General features: G+C 36.0%; 1 protein-coding gene across 1 annotated transcript in view; it reads right to left on the reverse strand.

Moving 5' to 3' along the window:
- LOC134664457 (uncharacterized) overlaps positions 1-25,677 on the reverse strand; it is a 119,018-nt gene that overhangs the window by 37,711 nt on the left and 55,630 nt on the right. The window contains exons 2-3 of the mRNA XM_063521117.1: positions 20,670-20,748; positions 15,273-15,297 (exon numbers count right to left, since the gene is read on the reverse strand). Of these exons, the coding sequence (XP_063377187.1) occupies positions 15,273-15,297; positions 20,670-20,741 (97 nt within the window). The 5' untranslated portion in view covers positions 20,742-20,748. The remainder of the gene's footprint in view (positions 1-15,272; positions 15,298-20,669; positions 20,749-25,677) is intronic.

Below are 25,677 nucleotides of genomic sequence, written 5' to 3' on the forward strand. Positions count from 1 at the left end.
AACGCTTTAGAATAATTGGAATTCTAATTCATCCTAATCCCTAGCTTATATTGCAGATTTGGTAATAGCTACAACGTCTTATTTGATCGGTGGTTATGTAGTCCTTTGTGTATTTCATGATGCGTTATATTCTCGATTAACTTGATTAACATTTATTAATCCGGTAGGATGTGTTCAATCGAAATAGATTATATCGCCTCACGGCAATTATGCTTGCGGTTCTTTCATTGATGTAGTCTGATGATTAGGGTGGAGCGAAATTATTTTTTTTTGGATTTTGGTTTTCTAATAGTGACAAAAAGTTGCCTTTAGGGTTTAAGGTAAGAAGTTATTATAACGACTTTACTATCAAAAGGGAGTAAGTGCCTCCGCAAGGTCAATGAACTTTTGTATGAAAAATGTTTATCCTGTATATAGCACCAACTTTGTTTAAGGATTATTTGGATTTAAAATGACAAATTTAGCTTTATTACTTATTAGTTATTCTTTTTTATTTAAAGTTATTATTTTAGGTGAATAAAAAGTTCTCTCAGGCATTCACTTCTATAGTAATTATTGATTATACCAGTAGTCAAATATGGGCCGTATTCACTGCAATGACGTATATTTGAAATAAAGTCAAATTGACCCAGTAGAGGTAAAAATGTATGTTTTATGTCTTCATTATATCAGCGATGAAAGTGAATCCATGCTATTGCAAAATATCAATACCAATTTGACGAAATTTCCTGTGAATTCCAGTTTTCTATCTGATGATTAAGCGGAGGAGGGATACATATCGCTTTGGCCTTAAATATTGATTAACGGGTTGGCTTAAAGTAATGAGAATTTTTGTTTTCGGACATAAAGACAAAAAGACAATGGCCATGGATTTCTGGATGTTATATTGAAGAACTATGCAATATCCAACATTAGAACCAAATTCAAGAATGAAGTAATTGGCCTCCCTTGTGTTAGTTTACGTAACATGCTTCTGACCGTTTGCTTTTCACTTTGGACAAACTACCAAGTACTCTCTGACTGATCGTTTTGTAATTACACGGTAAAATTTATTTTATTCTATAATATTTTTGCCTACTATCGCAATATACATATCAGAGTATATAATATTTGCCAAAATTCTTCGATTGATTTAAGTCTTGGGGATATTCTAGGGTTGGAAACGTTTAGTCGTTTTTCCGCGAGAGCCTAAAACCAGTTAAAAACGTCATTGCATACATTTTACCAAAATATGATACATAAACAATTTTCTCTAAATATCAATCAGTTGCAGATTTCATGAAAATGTTAATCAGTTAGCAATTGTGAATGATGGCATGATATAGATAACAAGCTAATATGCCGAAATAATTAAAATTAACGGCAATAAAACAGTTATGGAATGTAAATAAAACGTTGTCCAAAGCATGACGCAGAGGGTTTGAACACAGTTATGAGAAATCGGATGTGGGAGATGTTATAGTATATATAATGTTTTCTTGTAATTTAAAATATGCTCTTGTTTGTCACTGTAAAATTTCGAAAACCCACAGCTATTGTCTTTTTTTTTATATTTCCGAAAACGAAAATTCTCATTACTTTAAGCCAACCCGTTATAATATTATAAATACACAATTATATTTTTTAAAATATTATTTTTCTGAATTATTTATCAAAGTTGATTATTTTTGTTTCAGAAGACACTTAGTTTGTCGTTGTATATACTTTTACTGTAATTAATCACGTTTAATAACTTGTCGTCCTGAAGTGGGTTATACGGTGAGAAGAGTGTAGTCTTCAAATATATTGCAAAACTTTTTATGAAGTCAAAATAAAAGAAAAAACTCTTTTAACACCTAAATGTATTCCAATCTACATATTTATCTAAAATAATAAGCTTTTAAAAACAAAGGAAAACAATATTTAAGACATACGTATGAGAGTAAAAGTTGCTTGCAGTCAGGTAGTGTTCGTGGTTTCTTCTTAGGTATTTGAAACCATTTATTATGGTTTATTTAACTGGAAAATGGATAATATCGAAGAAGGAAAACATATTTTTATGATATACAATAATCAATACATACACATCATGTTTTATTTTTTTATTTCGGTTATTTTCACTTAAGCGATGTTGATGCTGCCCGTATGGCTTTTCAAGGCCCATTTCATCAAGCAATAGTTTTTTTTTATAAATTGGTACTTATATTTTAAATAAATATTTGTTTACTTAGGTGCTTACAATAACTGTATAATTAAATATTTAGGCAGGAAATAAAGCTTTATATCATTTTTGATGGTTACACACGTGTCACGTTTTTCCACTTCTTTAAATATTTTGAAGGCGATGCGGAGGCACAAGATGACGTCATAAAAAAATATAAAAAATCACACAATATACTCTCACTCTAAGACAACTTTTCCGCACTATTAGAATTGAATCTACGAAAAAAAAATGTTTTCCATACAAGCGCGCTCCACCCTACTGATGATACAATATTAGACCACTAACTTGCTCAAGCTGCGGGCAGAATCAAATGGTATCAGGCAGGATTACCTGGCTAACAGCTTGCCGTCTTAATCACCCGACGTACGATGTAATTAATTCAGCTGCCGCATAACTGCCCACCGCACGATGAGCCAAAATGTCACAGGTTTCATCTCGCCCGAACTAAACCTTATCGTATGGTCTTAAGATCCTGGCCAAATTGGAGACAGGAACTTAGGGGGAACCGCAAATGTTAGAACAAAGCCATGCCGCGTTCCAATCAAATGAAAGTGTTGATTGATATGTATTGCCATAGGTTTAGTTGTTTTGAGCGGATAAAAAAGATGCAGGATTTATATTTTTGAAGTGGAAACACTGGAAACTTCTTTAGCGGCGCTGTGCATTTTTTGTGACGGGGAAAAAATGTTACTGAAAAATGATAGTGTTGTGTATCTTTAGTAGATTCGTAAGACGTAAGACGGACACGTGACCTGATCGAAAAACTGTTAAAATGTCATTGAGTTTTCACTTCTGCCGACACTCCCGGAGTGCAACCCGTTGTTTTTTTGGATGGAAAACATGTCAGTGATATACGTATAACATATACAAAAAATATTAGGGGTCCAATCTGTTACGATTTAAAACGTTTAGTCCAAAGCTAGGTAGGTAATAAATTTCAAGGTACCTAATAGTCTTGACATAATGTGAAGTTTCCTCTAACGATAATGAATCAACTGCCCACACTGGTTGATGATGAAAGTAGATTTATTTGAGTGGGATATCGGCCTTCATCTTTAACAGGTGTGTAGATTATGCAAGTGAGAACAAAAGACTTGCTAATTAGTCCTAATGGATCTGCGGCTCCGTGTTGATGTGCTAGTATTTGATAATTCACAAAGGCTTGGCAAATGCTCATTAAAACTGAAAGCTAGGTATATTTCCATAGTCACAAAAGCTAATACGTTTAAATGCGATAGAAATCATGTAGCGGCATCATTCACTGATTTATTTAACGAGATAGTGACACGTAGATCGTATTTATTTAACCACTTTTGTGTGTCAAGTTGTATCTAATAGGGCAAAATCATGATTTTACGGGGATGAGCTGAAAATCAATAAATGATCCCGTTAGAAATGGAGAATGACAGGATGGAATACACCATGTAAGGTAAAAGTACGCTCCACCGAACGCTCAATATCCGTCCGTATCACCGAATTTCTTCTATTTTAGGCTATAAGTCGATTATTTACAGCTGATATTTACTTGCGTATTTTTTTTCCACGAGTTAAATACCTATCCCTTCAACTATGCCTCAGAGTCGGCCAATTTGTCCCGCAGTTGGGACGTGGCAACTGATCGAAACGGATCGTTGCTCCCGATTGCCACTTTGTATGGGCAACCTTAAAGAAATCGGTAAGAAGTTGCGTATATTTCTTAAGGTCATAAAACCTTTTAAATTTATTTCTGTGTTTCAAAGTATGGTTTTTCAGTGTGACTACTTAATTAGTTTGTGTATTTTAGTAAATTTAATTAATTTAGTGCAGTCATATTATCAGCAATTAAGCTTAATGTGAGTTCGGTGATGAGTACACCGACAATTTGATTGGAAGGTATTATCGAACAGCGTCCGAAATCAGGGAAAGCGTATGTTTTTGAAATTATTTTTTTAATGGTTGATTACGAACTATTTAGATTAACTACCTAATTTCACAAATAACTTAATGTATTTGTAATTTTATGAGCAATTGCCGAACAACAATAACCTATATAGATTATTATAAAACTGCGTTTGAAATGTTCATGTTTTACGACTTTTTGGCATCAAAATAAGGTTTTTGGCAAGACTATTATCAAACAATAATTTTAGATATTTTACGTCAGTATTAACAAGAACTTTATACATGTACGGTTTTGTAATGGATTCAAGTATTAAATTTAATGATAGATTTGTAGTTATACCACATTGATTACGATTAAAATACTATTTTCAAAATCCGTTCGCGAAATAGGTTCCACATATTTTCCATGTTTCGTTCACCGAACGGCCGTTCGGTGAATGGTACCCATGGTCTCTGCTACCGAACTCATTTTTGCGTTGGCCATGTTTCTATTCGACGTTCATGAGAATATCATCCTTATTACGATAACGGCTAGGTCGATATTTATATGTTTATTTTTTGTGACCATTATTTCAATGCCAGCGCTTTTCAAACTTTAGACATACTTATTGGACGCCTGATAATAGTCTTGGAATGTGGACAAAAAAACTGAATAGGATAATAAAAATAATGAAGCATGATGTTCAAAAATTTTTTTTAGATTCCTCTCGTCGTGGGCGATTGTCATTTTTTAAACTTTTATCTTTTGTTATGAAATTCCGGGGTTCACATACAGGGTGGCTAAAAATTAACTACATTCCCATTCCCAGGGAGGTTTTGGGATTATACTGAGGAACTTTTACTATGGGACCAACTCCGAAATCGTGAAAAAAATTTACCCTTCCATAGAAAATGGACCAGCCAAAATTTATAAAACAGCCAAATTATTTTATACATATGCGTACATGTTTTATAATTGTTGCGTACCTTACTTACTGACTTATTTTTCAAAAGAATTATTTCAATAAAAAAGACACGTCAAGATCGCTTACCATCTTTATAATGCTAAAAAACGAAGCATAGTAGGGATTTAATAGTGAACTACTGAAGTTTGAGCACCACTCAACACCATATTTTCATACAATTATTTCCTAGTTCGGTAATGCGGGCTCCCTATTCGGTATAATGTGCAAATCACGTTTCTTAGTTCGGTAAACGGTACAAACAAGGAAATTGGAAGAAATGACTTTAAAAATGTTTTTAATACACGTCCAATCATTTCAGTAATTTATAGGTATGTTTAAATGAGGACAAATTTATCTATGTTTCTATTTTAGTATTGAACATATTCGTAAGAAAATATCAGAACGAATAAAAAAATTAAACGTAAGTCTAGGGCTTAAGCATTCGGTGAAGCGTACATTTACCTTACCGTATGCTACGTCGTTTAAATATTTTGTCGTCGCATATTTGCGCATAGAATACCGTCACCAATACCGAATATGATATGACACGCATATATAGGTATGTAATATCTTACAAGGGTCATAATGTATGTAGGAACGATGAAATGTTACAATGCCGATTATCAACGTTTTTAAAGCCCCACGTGTCATAGAATGGTTCTTGTCAAACTTGAAGTGGTTATAATGAGAGTTTGAATTTGTACAGGTACGTAGAAACAATGGCAAGCTATTTCGCTTTTATTTGACAAGTATTTGAGTAGAGTATGCATTTTTCAGTAATGTTAGTAAACTTTTTGGGAACAGTCGGTTTGTAACAACAAAATTTTAATTCTTCATTTTTTTTTCAATATTGAACAGTATGTGACCCTGACGCATATTCGTTTGATACCCTTAACGCCATCTAGCGAGCTCAGTCGATAACAACATGGTCCGGGTTGCTAGATTAAAAATAATTTCGGTGCCTTCCTACATTTTTGGTTTTTTTAATCGCAGGTCGTTGTAAATTAAAATTGTCTTCAAATATTTTTTTTATTCGTCGGCGCGTTGTATTCAATATTATTCTAAGCAAACTAAATAGGAAAGAAAGCGTTTTTTTTTGTCAAGTCATGTGGTGTTCGGCCGAGCCCCGTTCGGACTCTGGTAACCCCGTCGTTTGATCTGTCACCGATGGCTCGCCACGTAGCTAGCCGTTCTCTTTGGATTTGGAAGAGATCGTAGCAAGGTGGTTCGTTTCCTTTGCCCAGCGGCCTGGTGCTGTCTGATGGCTTCTACCTATATCGCGGTTTAAGCCGCCTAATCGTAAGTAGCTCGTCGATTCCTTAATTGTTTTGGATGGATTTGTTAGTGCAGTGCTGATTGTTTTTATATTATTGCAGCTCGTTGGATGTGAATCGTCCTGGAAATTGAAGCCCCGGGTGCATTGAATTTATGCAAGTCCTTTCCTACGCCCGCTTATTGTCTGCCCCGGGTAAGCAGCGACCTACTCGCAGTCCAGTATATTTATTCGATTCTGTGAATGTCTGTTCCGTTACTTAGTAGTTTTATAAATTTCAGGGTTTCAAGATTTACCGTCTTTATTACGAGTTTACGGGGTGGCCTCAAAATGCCAGCTTCTGCAAGCCGAGCTACCAGTGGCAAGGAGCTGTGCCTGGCGTTTCCATACTTCCACGCAGAGGTTCCTGACCAACGTGGCGGTTGTATTGTTTACGGTCTTTCGAAGTTTTGGAGGTTAGATCGACCCTTTATCTAATATGTATTACTGAACCAGAGATGCTGGTTCTGGCGCCCTCATACCCTTAGTAACTTTTAAGTTTGTCCGTCAGTAGGCCGCTTCTACCAAAACATTTAAAAAAAGAGTTCGCTATACCCATAACTGTTCCCTCAACACTTAAATAAGAGTCTGATGCTCATGTTATTTAGATAAGAGCTAGTTTACCTTAAGTTCCTGTCATTAAGGCCCTTAAGGCTCTCCGGGTTAGTTTTGAAATTATTTAAATAAATGTTTTATTCATATTGTCTAGTTTCCTTAATTAATTAAGAAAATATTCCATATTAGTACCCCTAAATAATAGTTGTTTCAGTGGCGCCCAACGTGGGGCAATGTTAGCGAACCTCTTTGGTCACAGTGTGTTAGCTAAAGGGAGTTTTATTTTTTGGTAGAAACGGTGCTGCTTGTATTCTTGTATTGTGTTCAGGATAACCGATTATTACCTTTTTTTAATTTAAAATTTAACTATATTACATAACTGTGTAAGTTAATACTGTTACCACATGTGAGCATACTTTTATAGGTTAGGTCATGTACCTACATGAGTGTGGAGTTATATTTATCTATTACTTGCGTTGTACTGTTTAGTACTGTGTAAAGATTATTAATTAAATTGCAACTAGTGGAATAGTGTGTGGAATGTTAAACGTAAGTTAACTTTTACTTTAATTAAAAAAAAATACAAAGGTGTAATGTTAGTGGACAGTTCTGTACCAAGCTGTAAGACTTGTGTTCTTTCAATTTAAGTTTTTTATTCTTCCTCGGTGGGAGGTTACTGTATTTGTACTTAGTTGACGGTACACCTGTTTAAAATGTAACGAAATTTTATTAATTATAAATGTGGAGTTGTAAAAAGTTTGAGGGAGCAAATTTGGAAGTTATAGTGAAGTACAGTCAGCAGGTGTTTTCAATTATTAAATTTATTACAGGATGTTTGGAGTTGAAGTTAAAAGTTGAAGTTTAAAATAAATAAAATTAATATTAAATAGTTTCTTGACGTGGTTGGGTACAGTCAGTCACAATTATTGTTGTTGACTTACGTTTTTTTTTAAATAACTTACCGATATTCAAATAGCCGTTTACCTTTAAGGTCGAATCTTATTGTAGTAGTTTCCACAATTGTTTCGTACGGGAGTTATGTTTATTACCTACTTTTCCTTATCTATTGTCTCGACTTAAATCGAGTTTTTTCCTTATTGTTGTTATTTTAGGTGAAGTAAATATTTACTTATTAGTTAATTATCGGTGATTGCGCGTTTTTTTTGTTGATGTTCGGTAGGAGTTTTTTTTATGGTTGCGTGCAGGAGTTTTGTTTACGTATTACTTTCTTTCGATCGTGTCTGAGCAAACGTAACTCAGGCACGTGGTTTGTTTGTTGTTGGGGGGCGAAGAGGACGATTTAAAGACTCTTCGCGTGTTTTACCGGGGTGCTGGCGTTTTAAACCAGTATTCCAATCGGCACTGGCTGGTCGGGTTCTGGCGGACTTTAAACCGTCAGGCTCTTAATAGCAGTGCCATCTTCTTTGTTAACGCTTTGCGGTATGACTTAAATCATATGCGTGAACGTTAATGTTGATGTTAGGGGGTTGTTATGTGGTACACGCCTTAAAGCGTTGTCCGCAAACATCGGATTTTTTTTGTCAGACTGACAGACTTGCATTGCCTGAAATGGAGCCTGGCGGCCTAGCCAAGGTTGCAATCGCTATCGCTTCGACAACGAAAAGCATTATGTCTCTCTATCACTCTTCTATATTAGCGCGACAGTGACAGTTGCGTTTCGATCGCTACGGAGCGTAAGCGATTGGCGTCTTGGCTACGCGGCCTGTACAGTCGACTTCCTTGTGTGTCTCGTGTTGTTTCGAACGTTACCGTCTGCCTGTCGTTTAGACACAGCTGGTCAATGTATCATGTGTTGTGTTATTGTCTGATTTCCGCGTTCAGACCTGTGACGTCTGACAGTCACGGCCTGATATGCGCGCTAGGTATATTTGAATTAGTTGTATTAGTTGTAGTAGCAGTCACCGATCTTAGTTAGTAAATTTCACTTGGCTATATGCCGTCTTCCGCTGTATCTCTTGGACGCATAACCCGCGGCTTGGGCCGTTCGTTATGCCACCAAGAAATATACGCGATGCGACGTTTCGTGGTAATGTAGCTTAGAGCTTTACTTGCGTACGTCAAGTCTTTATAAAGTAAGTCTTGTTTAGTGCGTGGGTTCGATTTTTTTTTGTTAGTTAGTTTTTTTTACCGGTAGGTAATTGTCTAGGTACTTTCCGCGGGTGGTTTTGCGAGCTGGGGACCAGCTCAAAATTTTGCCGTAGTCAAAATTTTCTTCGGGAAGGGGAGCACTGTAACAACAAAATTTTAATTCTTCATTTTTTTTTCAATATTGAACAGTATGTGACCCTGACCCATATTCGTTTGATACCCTTAACGCCATCTAGCGAGCTCAGTCGATAACAACATGGTCCGGGTTGCTAGATTAAAAATAATTTCGGTGCCTTCCTACATTTTTGGTTTTTTTAATCGCAGGTCGTTGTAAATTAAAATTGTCTTCAAATATTTTTTTTATTCGTCGGCGCGTTGTATTCAATATTATTCTAAGCAAACTAAATAGGAAAGAAAGCGTTTTTTTTTGTCAAGTCATGTGGTGTTCGGCCGAGCCCCGTTCGGACTCTGGTAACCCCGTCGTTTGATCTGTCACCGATGGCTCGCCACGTAGCTAGCCGTTCTCTTTGGATTTGGAAGAGATCGTAGCAAGGTGGTTCGTTTCCTTTGCCCAGCGGCCTGGTGCTGTCTGATGGCTTCTACCTATATCGCGGTTTAAGCCGCCTAATCGTAAGTAGCTCGTCGATTCCTTAATTGTTTTGGATGGATTTGTTAGTGCAGTGCTGATTGTTTTTATATTATTGCAGCTCGTTGGATGTGAATCGTCCTGGAAATTGAAGCCCCGGGTGCATTGAATTTATGCAAGTCCTTTCCTACGCCCGTTTATTGTCTGCCCCGGGTAAGCAGCGACCTACTCGCAGTCCAGTATATTTATTCGATTCTGTGAATGTCTGTTCCGTTACTTAGTAGTTTTATAAATTTCAGGGTTTCAAGATTTACCGTCTTTATTACGAGTTTACGGGGTGGCCTCAAAATGCCAGCTTCTGCAAGCCGAGCTACCAGTGGCAAGGAGCTGTGCCTGGCGTTTCCATACTTCCACGCAGAGGTTCCTGACCAACGTGGCGGTTGTATTGTTTACGGTCTTTCGAAGTTTTGGAGGTTAGATCGACCCTTTATCTAATATGTATTACTGAACCAGAGATGCTGGTTCTGGCGCCCTCATACCCTTAGTAACTTTTAAGTTTGTCCGTCAGTAGGCCGCTTCTACCAAAACATTTTAAAAAAGAGTTCGCTATACCCATAACTGTTCCCTCAACACTTAAATAAGAGTCTGATGCTCATGTTATTTAGATAAGAGCTAGTTTACCTTAAGTTCCTGTCATTAAGGCCCTTAAGGCTCTCCGGGTTAGTTTTGAAATTATTTAAATAAATGTTTTATTCATATTGTCTAGTTTCCTTAATTAATTAAGAAAATATTCCATATTAGTACCCCTAAATAATAGTTGTTTCAGTGGCGCCCAACGTGGGGCAATGTTAGCGAACCTCTTTGGTCACAGTGTGTTAGCTAAAGGGAGTTTTATTTTTTGGTAGAAACGGTGCTGCTTGTATTCTTGTATTGTGTTCAGGATAACCGATTATTACCTTTTTTTAATTTAAAATTTAACTATATTACATAACCCCTAAATAATAGTTGTTTCAGGTTTTAAAAACAAAAGTTGAACTCGGTAGGTCTTTGATTTTTTTAAGAATCGATTTGTTTCCTAATAAGTTTGTCATCTTGTGCTCCCACTCTCATTGATAAGCTTTTCTATACAATTTGGGTCAACCAAAACAGTTGTGTTGTGGTTGAACTGTAGGTAAGTTCTATAGCGTATGTAGTTTTTTCGCCTTTTAATTACAATGAGACATATTCTGAAGCAAAATTATTTAATACTTTTTTCCGAAAGTGCTCGTAAAATAGTTTATATGGTAAAAAGTAGAAATATAATAACCTAAACATAACCTCGTAAGCACATCTGATTTGTGTAAATTAAAATAGGATTTGTTCAAAATTAGTAAAACGAAAGAGCATTAAAACAACAGTAACGTACTACCGTACAGAATCATAAATTGTGGCTAATTTCTACTTGGCGCGTTGCAAGTTACACCTTTAAACATAATTCATTGTTACCTGTTCCATTCCAACTTCATTATTTAAATTACAAACTCAAAACTTTTCCCTTGTTATGTAGTAGGTTGTCATAACAATTGTCCTTGTTTACAAAATGTTCATTTATATTAATTTAATTCAATATGATATCCTACAATGTTTTTATACTTGACTCTTACAAATCGTCATTGAATTTGTATTTTATGTTCAACAAATCTGAGTGACCGAGATTTAGGAACTCCAAATAACTCTCAAACGCCTTTAATAAATTCAAGTCTGTGGATAGATGTCTAGTTTTAAGTAGGTAATTATATAAAAATAGTTTATATTTTAATAATGTTATTAAGAAGATAAATTAATACTAGTTGGTGAGTTTACGGTGCTAAAAATTGTACTCACTAAAGCATGCAAGTTTAATTATACTGCCCCTATTCTAATTTCTAGCCTTTTCAAGCTTACACGAGTATCCTCTTGGGTATTTTCTAATTTGAAAATTTACCTTAATTCTGTTATAACCGGATTAAGCAACAAACTTTCTCATTTTGTAATATATTATACGTTCTATTTCGGTATACTTATCCAAAATTAATTGAAAAATCATAAATTGTGTTTTAGAAGAGTCGCGAAATTTTAGTTACATATCTAACAGTAAAATTCATCTTCTTTATTATGTGGTACAAATATATTTATGGATAAACATAGGTTAAGAAAGTAAGCACAACATAAGTATGCCCTAACTCAACTAACAAACGGGCTTGTAAATTTATTTTAAATAATCATTTTAACCGCCCTAAATTACCTTCTAAAATTATTATCCTCAACGCCCCAGGCTCATGCAGAGATAATTCTATAATCAAGTCTTGGAATGTAGTCGTGGTTCCCGGAGATTAATCCCTTAGTTTGGGATCTGAACACACAGACTCGTCTCAATCTCAACTTTGAATTGAGTCAATCTGTCTGCAGCCACATTCTTGGTCGTGCTTGTTTCGCGTAAACACAGATTCGAGACGAAAGTCGTGATTGCATTAACACCTACAAGTTTGTTTATAAAATTAACGAAGCCGCGGCGACTATGCTTTCGGTTCCTATAAAATGCATTACAAAGGACGATACACAATAGACGATAGAAATACACGATTTTATAACGTAGCAAAAGACACATTAGCAGAATTAGGTTAGAAATAGATACTTATTGATTACTCAGATGCTGAGACGGGCGGCAGGAGTAACGAGACTCGATAAAGTGAAAATGCATTACATCAGAGGTAGTTACAAACTGCACCCATCACAGACAAAGTCACAGAAAGTAGGCTTCGCTGGTATGGCCACGTGAGGAGACGCCCGAAGACCACGTAGTTCGGCAAGCTTTGGCATTACCGAACGGGGAAGCGAGCAGGCAAGGAAGACCAATGGTGATCTACAGTGACCCGAGACTTGAGGCGAGCCCAACTTATCCCAAAGACAACTCAGGACAGACGGTCCTGGCGCGAGAAAACGAGGAGAGTTGACTCCAAATAATGGGATTAAGGCAAAGGAAAGAAGGAGAATTATAGATATCTATTGATTACTCTAATTCAAAAAAATGATTGCCCATTATCAATAAAACATCAAAGAAGAATCTGAATAACTCAGTAACTCACGTTGTTACGTGTTGCTGGTACATTGACGAATTAAATACCTTGCGCGATTGCGGTACGAAAACGCTATTGAGGTTAATCATATTTAAACGTGACGCAGGTTTCATAAAACGATTTTTGGCCGATAAAATCGAACACAGAGTAAAAGGAAATTCATAAATGCGTGATTTAATAACTGAGCTTCACGGTTTAAAAGTCTGTAATTTAATAGGAATATTATTTTAATGCCCGTTCAATTATAGATTCCAGTAACCAATTTAATGATAGTCACGAAAAATACAATGTAAAAAGTTATTTAAAGACCATTATTTACCTAAATGAAAGTGAATACCTTCTATGTGCGTTGGCGGAAATGATGATTTCCCACGTTTTAGTAGTTTGGGACTCTTAGATAAAAGATATGTTTTGTTTACGGCACCGACAAAGCTATAAACTCTGATTCAACAGATAACTAAATCGAAAAAGACTGCGACATCAACATTACGATCGTATACGAAAGAGTATCTTAGGAATGAAATGTTCCGTCGGAGTATACGAAACCAGTTTAAGATTACACAAACAAGAACTTAAGCGCTCGGTGTGCCTGTGGAGAATTTCCTCCACTAATTACGAGGGTGATGAAAATCAAGTACGTTCCAGGGAATAATTCCTTAACGGCTTGGCTCGACGTGACACGGGGCGGTGACCTGTAAATTAATTGGCGCGACTGACACATTGCATAGTTATTGCTAGAGTATCAGTCCTGCGGTTGCATCGACGCAACGGAGATATTATTTTTCGTGATTTATAATCATGAATCATTTTAAGCCCGGATTTACGCGTCAACCTGTAGCACTTTTTTTTCACAATTTAAAATGTAATTTTAAATTTATGCTTATCCAGCAATAACAACCAACGTCAGTAGTCCGCGGGACACAAATTCGGAATAAATTCGTGCATGCAAGCTCGTTGTCTACATGTGTAATTAGCTTGGATTACTCGATTATAGTCATCACTTTGTCTAGACCGTCTAGCCTTCATGGCCATATCGTTGTCAAAGAGAATTAGGGTTTCCAATTTTAATTAGAAAGCGTAATGTTATTAAAACCATTCAATAGTCATCGTTATTTAGACCAAAATTGAGGTTTATTATGTCAATCTGTGCTTGATTGGCTTGAAGGTATTTTCAACAGATCTCAATTTAATAATGTTAATTGATAAATTTATAGAATGATTTAAGTATTTTCTTTATTTAACTTGGTTCTTAGGTTAGGGTTTTACAATGTGAGTATTTGTATTTCAAAGAGATTATTTAGGAGTATAGAAAATATAAAGTCACTGATCAGTCATAATGTGGCAATGCGGATATTATGGATGCACAAGGTTGAAATCGAAGAGCTTGGAACCATTTCACTCCGAGTGAATCACCTCAGTTCATTTGACCTTCCACGCGACATGAGTATGGCTTCGAATATTGGAACTTTCTAGTCTAGAAAATATTACGAGAATTTTCTAGAACTACTTCGATGGACCGGGCGAACATGAAATGAATGTAAATTGTTCCAAAATCGTACCAAGCTTTGTGCTCGGAGTCACAGAAGAACTCGACGTACGTTTATGTACAGACATGCAAATCACAGAAAAGTTTATTAAGTTCTTTTCGAAACTATGTATATCAACAAGTACTATGTGATAGACATTTCATATAGCACTTGTACATCATAAACTTGTACTCACCTACGTTTGCAACTTTCCACACGTCTTTATAAAGTGAAATAAGTTAGTAGAATCAGTATTTGGCTGTGTATTCAAAATTGTACATATTAAAACTGTTCACTATTCGCGTAGGAAGCTCAGTTGCAACACATAATGCGAGTGTAAAGTTCTCTTTGGCATTGTTACAGCTGTTTATAAATAATTACACGCGTACCCACACTCCTGGGTAAAACAATGTGTACCTTAATGTTATTATGAACCCTCAAATTGTTTAGAAATAGTGTACAACTAGGACATCGTGCGGTTAGAAATTTTAAGGGAGCTTTGGCTTGCGGATTAGTGGTATGTTTGGGAAACATTTAGGTATTTGAGGTTTTATTTATGTTTATGAAGAAGGAATTGTGGTACTGTTTATGATAATATTTATTGTTTAAAATTAAACATTTTAAACAATAAATTATGCATCAAACTAAGTAAGTTCTGAATAACAATTAAATTATGTATTACGGAATTTGGGTGTAATAGAATAGCATTTACAAAAACAAAAGATAAAATAAAAACAGTACCATTTTACACATGTAACGCATGATATCCGTACCGACCAGACAACTAAAGTTACATAATTACGAATGCAAGTAAGCACATTATTTAATTAGTTCACTGTTCATGACATTGATATTTGCGCAGAAATGTGCTAATGAAAACAAAACAAGGTAATAATGCGGACTATTTTAATTAACATATTAACTTTAGTTAGATTGTAATGTTTGGCGGTATTGTCGTCAATATTAATAATATTATTCATGCTCTTTATTGCCCGTAAAAGTTTCATGTAGAATATGGTGGAATATTAAATTAGAATACAATATTATTCAGTTACACTTACCATTTGGACACGTGAAGAGATTACCCTGAAACAATAAATGCATAGATTAGGTCATAATAATAGATGATCTATTGTTAAACGTAGGTGTTTTACTTGCCTGAAGTAAAAACAAAACTAAACAGTGCATTTACAGTCCCTAGATGGTTTCTACAGAGTGCATGTGATACATAATTAAATTCAAGAACAATGAAAACAGGTCGCTTAAATGTCTATGTGAATGTAAGTGTAAGGCCAAATAGAGCATGTTGAAAAAAAAGCAAGTTAAATATAGAAAAAAACTAAATTCGTCGCTATAGAAAGGATCGTAGATTATTCGCGGAAATGTGTTAGCATGCACACCGCGCGTGTGGCCACACGATTGGTGCATTGCAGGGAATATATTGGCCGAATTGAGAATCTATTTCATAAGATACTTGTAGGTTTTATGGTGAAATATCTTAAATTTATCGCTTTGTTGTCAGACGCTTGTGTAAACTTTAAAGGAAGCGTTCGTTTACGTATGTATTTAAGATACCATGACACTTTCAATCAAAGTATTCGACTTTTGTAAAAAGAAAGCTTCAGCGTATAAGCAAATTTATATAGGTATATTTTGATTCAAGCCTCATTTAGATAAATACCGAGTTTAAATATAGCCATTGATCTACGTCAAGGCTGTGTTGCGTGACCATGAGGTAACAATAAATCGGTTCGAAAGTTATGACCCGACCACCAATCGAGAAGAACGTTGCGATCACGAATTTATTGAAACGTAGCTAGTCGTTTAATAACAAGACGGAGGCATACATTTACAAATAAACATTAATATGCTCAATTTATCGAGTCTCATTCATTATGACAGGATAACGATGGAGATGGCATCTCATGAATATTTGTTCCGGTAATCTTATCAGGCTGGGAGAGGCTCGCCAGAGCAGCGGACGGAATGGCGCAAACGTGTTGTGGCGGGTCGCAAGTTTTGTGATGAGGCCTGGTTCGCCGCACTCGCTGACAAGAGGCAAAGACGAGGACAAGGTGTCTCAGTACCGGTTTCCGCAAACTTCTCTTGTCAGACCTGAGGTAGACCATGTCGATCTCGCATCGGTCTATTCAGCCATCAAAAACGGTGTTACACCATAAATCGTCTGATATAGACGAAAAGGCCTATGATGATGATGAATCTTATATGTAATAAAACAGCGTGCGATATGATGATTTGAGTTCGCATTATTTTCATTAGTTTATTCAATAACTAATACAAAAATAAGTTTTATAATTATTTCAGTAAATAATTTACTAAAGACTAAGTTATACAACACAATGAGTTAGTACTTGTAAAATTACGAAAATATTAAATATTAATTATTATATCTTATTTGCCACCGTACTGCACGCAGCAGAGGGATTAGGTAGATAGGGATACTAAATAATTTTTAAGAAAAAAAAACCGACTTCTATGGGGCCCGGTGAAAGATTATGGTAGATGGTGCACTATGTAGAAAAGGAGGTAAAACCAGTACCTACTTTCTAGTAGCATTTCGTTTCCGTAAGGGTCGTAGTTATCTAGCCTAACCTAACCCACTTCTCTGATAGCAGTTCGGTTCTGTGAGGATCGCAGTTCGAACCTAATCAAACCCACTTTTCTAGTAGCATTTCGTTTCTGTAAGACTCGCAGTTCTAACCAAACCTAACCCACTTTTGTTCGATTCTGTGAGGATCGCAGTTCAAACCTAACCTAACCCACTTAACGGCGCATGCGCACTGCGGTGTAAGGGAGTTTGAGCGGGAGGGGTTTGGCATCATCATACCCACATTTTATGGTAGGTAATCATAGTGGTTTATTTAGTTTAGGTATCATAGTGGTTTTCCGGGTCAAGGTCCGGGTCTCTGAGTCAGAGTCCGGGTCCGAGTCCCGGTCCAAGTCCGGGTCCGGGTCCGAGTCCGGGTCCGAGTCCGGGTCCGAGTCTGGGTCCGAGTCCGGGTCCGAGTCCGGGTCCGAGTCCGAGTCCGAGTCCGGGTCCGAACCGGATCCGGGTATGAGTCCGGGTCCCAGTCCAAGTCAAAATCGAAATTCGAAATCACCAAACATGTACTATGCGTCGTTGAAGAGTTCTGTTCTGATCATCATCAGCAGTTCCACTTCATCAAATGTGACAGTTTTTAATGTAAATGCTTGATTTTATGATGAAAATACAAAAAATTCTATACGTATGCCTTTAAGATTTGTGGAGTTCCCATGATTCCTTATGGATCCCATCATCAGAACTCGAGCTTGACAGAAATGTGGCTTAAAAACTAAACTTGCTTAACAAACATAACGAAGAGGACAAATCGCCAAACGTGAACTATGCGTCGTTGAAGAGTTCCGTTCTGATCATCATCAGCAGTTCCACTTCATCAAATGCGACAGTTTTTAATGAAAATGCTTGATTTTCTGATGAAAATACAAAAATCTCTATACGCATGCCTTTAAAATTTGAGGAGTTCCCTCGATTTCTCATGGATCCCATCATCAGAACTCAAGCTTGATAAAATTGTGGCTTAAAAACTTAACTTGCTTAACAAACATAACGAAGAGGACAAATCGCCAAAGGTGAACTATGCGTCGTTGAAGAGTTCCGTTCTGATCATCATCAGCAGTTCCACTTCATCAAATGTCACGTTTTTGAATGTATATGCTTGATTTGTTGATAAAAACACAAAAATCACCATATGTATGCCTTTAAGATTTGAGGAGTTCCGTCGATTCCTCATGGATCCCATCATCAGAACTGGATTTTGACAAAAACGGGACCAATCTGTATGCATATACATACAATCAAAAAAATAATTTTCAAAATCGGTCCAGTAATGACGGAGATATGGAGTAACAAACATAAAAAATAAAAATAAAAATAAAAAAAATAAAAATAAAAAACATACAACCGAATTGATAACCTCCTCCTTTGGGATTTGGAAGTCGGTTAAAAATTAAAAAAGGGATGACATTTTGATGTAAGATATTTCAGACACGCATCCTGGCTCAACGATGCCACAAAAGAGCATTATTTCTGCGGTACAGGAATAAAATCGTCCGTGCAAAAAGCACGTAGAGTTACGTTACACTTTCGCGTTCTATACGTCGGCAAACACGTAGGTGCATAAACATTAAACATTCACTCAGGTTCGTCATTGCTTTTAACAAATCAAACAAAGTGTCCAAAGTGCTCGACCTGCCGCTCGAGTGACATACACCGAAAATGTTACCGAAATTTCAAGTGTATTTAGTTTTCGAGTGTATAAACTCAATTATATGCTGAGCTGAAAAGTGGACATACGCGCCTATTAATAAAACTACTAATTTCAATCTCAATTGCGTTGAAACTGCAATTTAGTCGGTGTTATGAAATCAGTTAGATATGTGTATTGACGAGATTGTTCATTAATTTCGACGCGTAATTAGGGATATTTGGAAGGATCAATGGATACAGTAGATTAAGTAACTACAGTTAATTTATCCTTTTGCGTACTATACTGAGGTTATATTTTTAGAAAAGAGATTTACTATTAAACGAGTTAAAGCGAAAAATCGAAGCGACTACAATATTATCAAAAAAGGCTTACTTACATCACTCGCACAAGAGTTTATTGATCAACATACCTACTGCCTGGGGCTATTGAAATGGATCGGCAGACAGAAATGGATAATATCTTATGGCATGGCAGCCGACAGTCCAAACAAAAGTTGGCATTCCATCGCGCTTTTATACAATATATATAATAAATATATTTACCTGTAATTAAGTTTCGACGGGAAACTGAACGCGAAATATAACTCGGTTTCGGTAACAACATCAACGAGAACGTATATTTTATCCTCTTATATTTACAGGTTTATTTTGTATAATTGTTTAGTTAATAAAACATAGATATACCTAATAACCCATTTTTTTCCCCCAGAATATTAGCATATCCATAAAGTCCAACAATTTTTTATTACGGAAATAATTTCTCTCGTCCGCGTGTTTTATTGTTAACCGTTCGTTATTGCGCAATGAACATTGATGAACGTTGATTGTAATACTTTTATTGTCTTTGCCGTGAAAGTTGAGCTAAATATCTATTTAGGTGCAAAAAATTGTTACAGTTGGTTTAATTATTGTTTTGCGCGATCTGACTTACTCATAAGCTTTCTTTTACTTAAGTATAGTCAGCAGCAATAGTTGCTTAGCGGCCGAGGTGTTCAAAATAATCTTGACGCGACTTTATTGTTACGAGAATAAGAGCGCGTCAAGGTAATTATGCACACCTCGTCCGCTTAGCAACTTCTGCTGCTGATTGTACCTAACTTAATAACTTAATTCGTCCCGCAAAATTCGATTGGTAGGTTCCTACTGACAGTTGATTATTTGATTAAAAGCCGTTTGAATAGATACATAAACTCCAAAGAAAGATAAATAATCAAATGATTATATTTTCCGGTACTCCTGACCTGTTCGCGCAGCATTGACGTAGTTTTCCGACACATACTTAATGAAAAGATTCGACACCTTTCCCAAAAATCCACCTACGGTATACGGACATATTAAATACCTACCTCTTGCAAAATTGCTTGAATGTAATACGTTTAATATGTTACATGGTTTGTTTACCATACAATACGATGTTCCTTTGTATGATTGACAGAGAACTGCAAACATCCGTCCAGTATCAATGGGTTGGTGTTAGACAATCAAAATTTAGTTAAAAGCTATTGTTCTCTGTATAGATCACTGGTTTTCTTCATATACGAGATATCTTTACGCATTGACGGTGCTAGGGTTAGTTAGAACTAGTAAATATGGTTAATAATTTAATAAATGATTTATAAAAAATAAGCAATTACAGTTAGATTATAATATTTAAAACTTTCGCGTTTTGAATACAAATGTTTTTATATAGCTAGAATCTATCCCAATACCAAGTGTTGGGAGTACTTGCCAAGCGGACCCCAGGCTCCCATGAGCCGTCGCAAAATGCCGGGACAACGCGAGGAAGATGATAGTTAGACTCTTTCTATCTTTATTTTATATCTTTAAGTAAAAAAATATACCACCGAAACATACCGAGTTTAACATATTGTTGGTACAACATAAAGAGAAGAGTGTGCATATCAAATTCCACAAAACGTTTTTGCCAAAGAATGTCGCGTGTCGAGAGAAATTAAAAAGTCAACACACATATATGTACATTACATTATGGTTTTGGAATTCACAAAATAACAAAATACCGCTTATCTGGGGGCTCGTTAGTGCCCCCGCCAAGACGAGCAAAGCGAAGCGTAAGGGCACCTACCTTATCTCGAAGCGTAGATTTTACAGAAATTGATAAAATTCTAAACATGCAGGGGTGGTCAGATTTATTTGTACCCAAATGTAATAAATAAAAATATAGTCTTACCTCTGATCTAGAGGGTGTGGCGGCCAGAAGCAGCACGACGGCACACAGTGCCGCCGGACTCCTTATCAACATCGTAAATCTGTGGACAATATATAAAATACGGTTAAGTGTTGCACATTTTTCTGCGACCTTAAATAACGGAAGATGCATGGCGCAATAAACAATATTTACAAGGAATATGTGTAAATAAAAATTGCTTCAAAAAAATGTGGGTAGCTATAGTCTGTATCTTTAGGTATTTAAATAAAAGTAAATAAACAATTTGTAAATTTTCGGGTAGTTATTTTGGTAACATTTATTGGTTAACCAACTAAATACAAAACCGCCTGGACCAGTCACTGAACGACCTGACTTTAACCTAAGTACATTATTTGATCATGTAATGATTTCATCTAGCCTCAACTGGCTCAAGGAGCCATTTGAGGGTAGATTTTGTTTACTTTTATTTAAATACCTAAAGATACAGAGTATAAATACATGAATGTCAACTTAATTCGATTCGAACCTTAGATTAGGTACATCTGCCTATAACTTTGTATCTTTTGCACATAATATATTGTCTTCATATTACTAGGTCTCGCGTAACTAAAATATTTGCATAAATCGCTAACAACAGTATCAACAAAATATTGCAAATATAAATAACAGTATCAACAAAATATAGCAAATATAAATAAATAAATGTTATACTCAAAAAACCAATATCGATAAATTGAGTAATCTAATAACGATTTGGCCGTTTGTTCATTTTATCTATCGCTGCTCGTTTTAATGCATCGGTATAAAATATTTGTTAATAAACCTGCCTGTGTATTACGGATGGATTTATCCACGTGATAAAATAACTGTCACTTTTTAACACCGCGGGATAGAAAGTGACGGCCAATGTGTTATCACGCTGTCACGTAGACAAGAAGACAAGAACGACGATCATATCCGTACTCACGCTGGCGTGTTGTTGATCACTGTTTTAGAACTGAATTAGGTTTATTAAGACTGTGATGCATTAGCATACCTACATTATTTGCGCGATTAACACAAGATAATTGACACGATAATATGAAAAAAGTGTTTATTTTTATCTTGAATATATTAATTACCGATTCAATGTCTGCGGTCTACTTCATTGACAAGAGACAGGCCCATAAATATTTTCGTCTGAACTTTGATTCAAATTGATATAAATAGGAACTGATCACGATGTCAACATCTTGAACAACAGCATTTTAATGTGTCATTTACTTGAACTTGCTAACTATTGAAACAAACCGCCATATTGAATTCGTCTCTGACTGATGAATTTACTAGTGACTTTTGTTTACATAGTTAGCAAGTTCCATAGAATGACACTTTATCATTTGACATTTATCACTATCAGACATGTGATACAACCTCTAAAAAAATAAAAAAAGCTGCCAATTTCCAAGTATTTACCCTACCAATAGACGATGTTATAAAGAAATAAGTGGCCATTTTTATCGCTTTCACCGTCACGTGCGGCAGAAATGGCCGATCTGGCGGAGATTGAGTTTGCGACCGCCGGCTGGAGAGCCAAAGGACCACGCGATGGACCAATTATGCTCGTCGATATTCTGGCCATGTGTGTGTTCCCATTAGTAGTGCGTGGTAGGGTGATCCCGGTTCGCAGTCTAGTGTAAAGTGGTCCCAATTCGATCGAAAAGACTATTGATTATTTAAAACCGGACAAGTGCGAGTCGGACCCACCGAGGGTTCCGTACTTTATAGTGTTTGTTGTTATAGCGGCAAAAGAAATACATCATCTATGAAAATTTTAACTTTCTAGATATCACGGTTTATGAGATACAGCCTGGTGAGGACTACTTTACAGTAACAGCGTCCTCGTCAAGGCCGCAACAGTAATGCCACAACAGTAATGCAGCTGCAGTTTCCGTCCGAATGTCACCTCATCATAATTGAACAACACGGATACTGGTTCGTCTGAGATCTCAAATCTTTAAGTGATTGTAATAGCGACCCTGACCTGTAACATGTCGTGTGCATGAACAGTAAGGGAAAATTTTATCACGTCTGAAATGTAATCGTACAATTGTTTTATAGATTAATTTATATGCGAATGCGAATGGGTACGTTTACGTACATAATAGTTATTGCTCTTAAATCCTTGAAAAAGGTAACTGTTCTAGTGCTCGAAAGTGCTCTTAAGCCAGAACTTTCAGTTTTAACTTATGGCAATAGAGGTTGCGATTACTATTAGAATAAGTAAGTAAAATAATACTAGGGTAGGTACTTAGCGGTAGGTACATATCAGAGTTAAACCAGAATATATTACTAATAGTCTTTAGGTATTTAAGTTGTAAACAAAATCTATCCTCAAATGGCTACCTAAGCCAGTTAAGGGTAGATGAAAACATTACAAGATCAAATAGTCAGGTTGTACAGTGACAGATTCAGGTGCTTTTGTATTTAGTTATTTAAGCAATAAATGTAATAAGTACCCGAAAATGTACAAATTGTTTGTTTACTTTTATATAAATACTTACCTAGAGATACAGAGTATAGTTCTAGATTTCAATTTAAACGCGTAAATTCGGAAGGCGTACCGCGAACCACGGTTGACGTGTTGCCTCCTTGTCACACTTACGTACGTAAATATAAGTGCAACAGAAAGGCAATACGTCGAACGTAGTTCGCGGTAGGCCCCCAGATACTATAAAGCCTCATGTTAATTGTCTCGTAAGCTCACACCTTCGATTAGGTAACTTATATTCGCCGCATGCTTTTGATGTCGTAACGTAACAGTGATTGGTTGCAACAAAAACTACCTCCAGTATATGTTAATTAGTAGGCACTCAATACAAGGGTGTTACGTTTGTTTTATAATATGGCTATTAGAAGAGTAATGTTGACAGAAAACCAGGCAAACTAGCAAAATCGGTCCAAAAATGACTGAGTTCCGAAGTAACGTAGATACAAAAAACACATTACGAATTGTTAACCTTCCTCTTCTTCCTCGTTTGAAGTCTGTTAAAAAACAATAGAACACGGATCCAAAAACCAAAACGATCGAACACGACGAAGGAAAGTAAAACGATCGAATCGGATGTTGAAAATTTGGAATAAACTCAATTCAAATGATAGTGTTCTAAAGTAGAATTTCCCTACTGCCAAGCGACTTGTACCCACGAGTTGTTTTCAAAGTACAGATATTGAATAGCGAAAGCAATATCAAAGGAATCAAGACAGATCCTAACCGTTTCAGATCGAGTTTATGTACCTATTGAGCTTCGGACATGACACGAAATACTCGTAGAGACGCAGTCAATAAGCAGTTGGGAACCCTGTAGATAAACAAGAAGATTGAACCAAATCTGTATAGTTTGATTCCCTGAAGCAAGTTAACTGTAAGTCAGGATTGAGTAAGGCACAAGTTTTCGTAGCAAAATGTTGGCCTGAAAATATGTAAAATAGTTTCGTAGAATCTGTTTCGGAACCAACATGCTGCTGATTTAAATAAAGTTTGTTAGCCATTAAAGAAAATGTAGCGAACAATATTAACCCTGTGTATTACACAGGTAAGCATATTATCAAAGAGAATACATATTATATAAGTGATACAACAATAAGCTGAATTTTCGTTAAGATTTATTTAACAAATGTATTTTTTTATGAACTGTAAATATAAATATAAAGCTACCACTCAGATCTTAAACGGAATATTTGCTCATTCACTCACTATATCTTATTTATTTCATTATTATTTAATTTGCTGAAACTGAGCTGAAAATTCAGACTTAATTTCGTATCAAATTTCAATTAAAAAAATAAGCCATAAATGTGAGAAATATAAGATAGACGCTTATGGCCGGTCGTCATAAATATGAAATACTTCGAGATTATATTATGTATCCTGTGTATAATAAAATGTACATACAGTATTAGTGAAAACTATAGACAGGCCTAAATATCAACACACCAATGAGATGCGGAACGTATCACAACATACGCCATGCTTCCCCATCGCTTGCCCCCGTGACCTGAGGGTCTACCGCGAACCACGTTCGACGTGTTGGCTCTCTGTCGCACTTGTAAAATCTTACGTAAGTGTGACAGGTAGGCAACACGTCGAACGTGGTTCGCGGTAGACCCTCTGTTCTCACGGGTCGTCTCGACATTGTCTCCCGATGTAGGATGGAACGTGCTACTGCCAGCATCTTTGATTGTATGATACGGAGATAAGACAATGGTCGGTATTTGCCTTTTGTCTCTCTATGTATCGGTGGATCTGGATGATATGTAAGTTCAAGGTAGCAGTCACTTATATTCATAAAACACTCTTGATTCAAACAAATAATAAGAACTGTGAATATTCTGAAAATAATCTGTAGCATATTTAATTTTTAATTGCGAGAAAATTTAATTAAAGCTCCACATTGCATTACATAATTGAACGCATAATACCATCAGAATTAGCTTTCAGCGCCAGACATAGCTATAGATAGGCACCTACTATACTTCGTTTATTTTAGCATTAGAAATTAGGTAAACAATCTTGATGTGTCTTTTAATTGAAAAACACATTTTAAAAATAAGTTACGGCAAATATGTAACAATTGTGAATCTAATACGATCATTTATATACTTCTGCTTTCATAAGTAATAGTTATATATTTTTATAAAGCGTTTTTCAATTAAAAGACATGTCAAGATCGCTTACCTTCTTGCAAGTTCTTTCTAATGCTTTAAAAAACGAACTATAGTAAAGGATCTCACGCTAGACCGGGCCGGGACCGGGTCGGAGCTTCTGGTGCTTCGTTTTCTATGGAAAGTACCACGTGATCACCGACCAGCCGTCATGGAAAATGACATGTCGGACGCCTCGGTCCGGGCACGGCCCGGTCTAGTTTGAGTCATGCTTAAAGCGAATTTATAATGTTGAGAATGTGTGTATTGTAACTGGTATTCGTCAGTCAAATATTTAATTAATATTATTGTACTAGAGACATAAACATTTTATTCAGTGATGTTA

This window comes from Cydia fagiglandana, chromosome 5 (assembly GCF_963556715.1).
Source record: "Cydia fagiglandana chromosome 5, ilCydFagi1.1, whole genome shotgun sequence".
Classification (NCBI taxonomy): domain Eukaryota; kingdom Metazoa; phylum Arthropoda; class Insecta; order Lepidoptera; family Tortricidae; genus Cydia; species Cydia fagiglandana.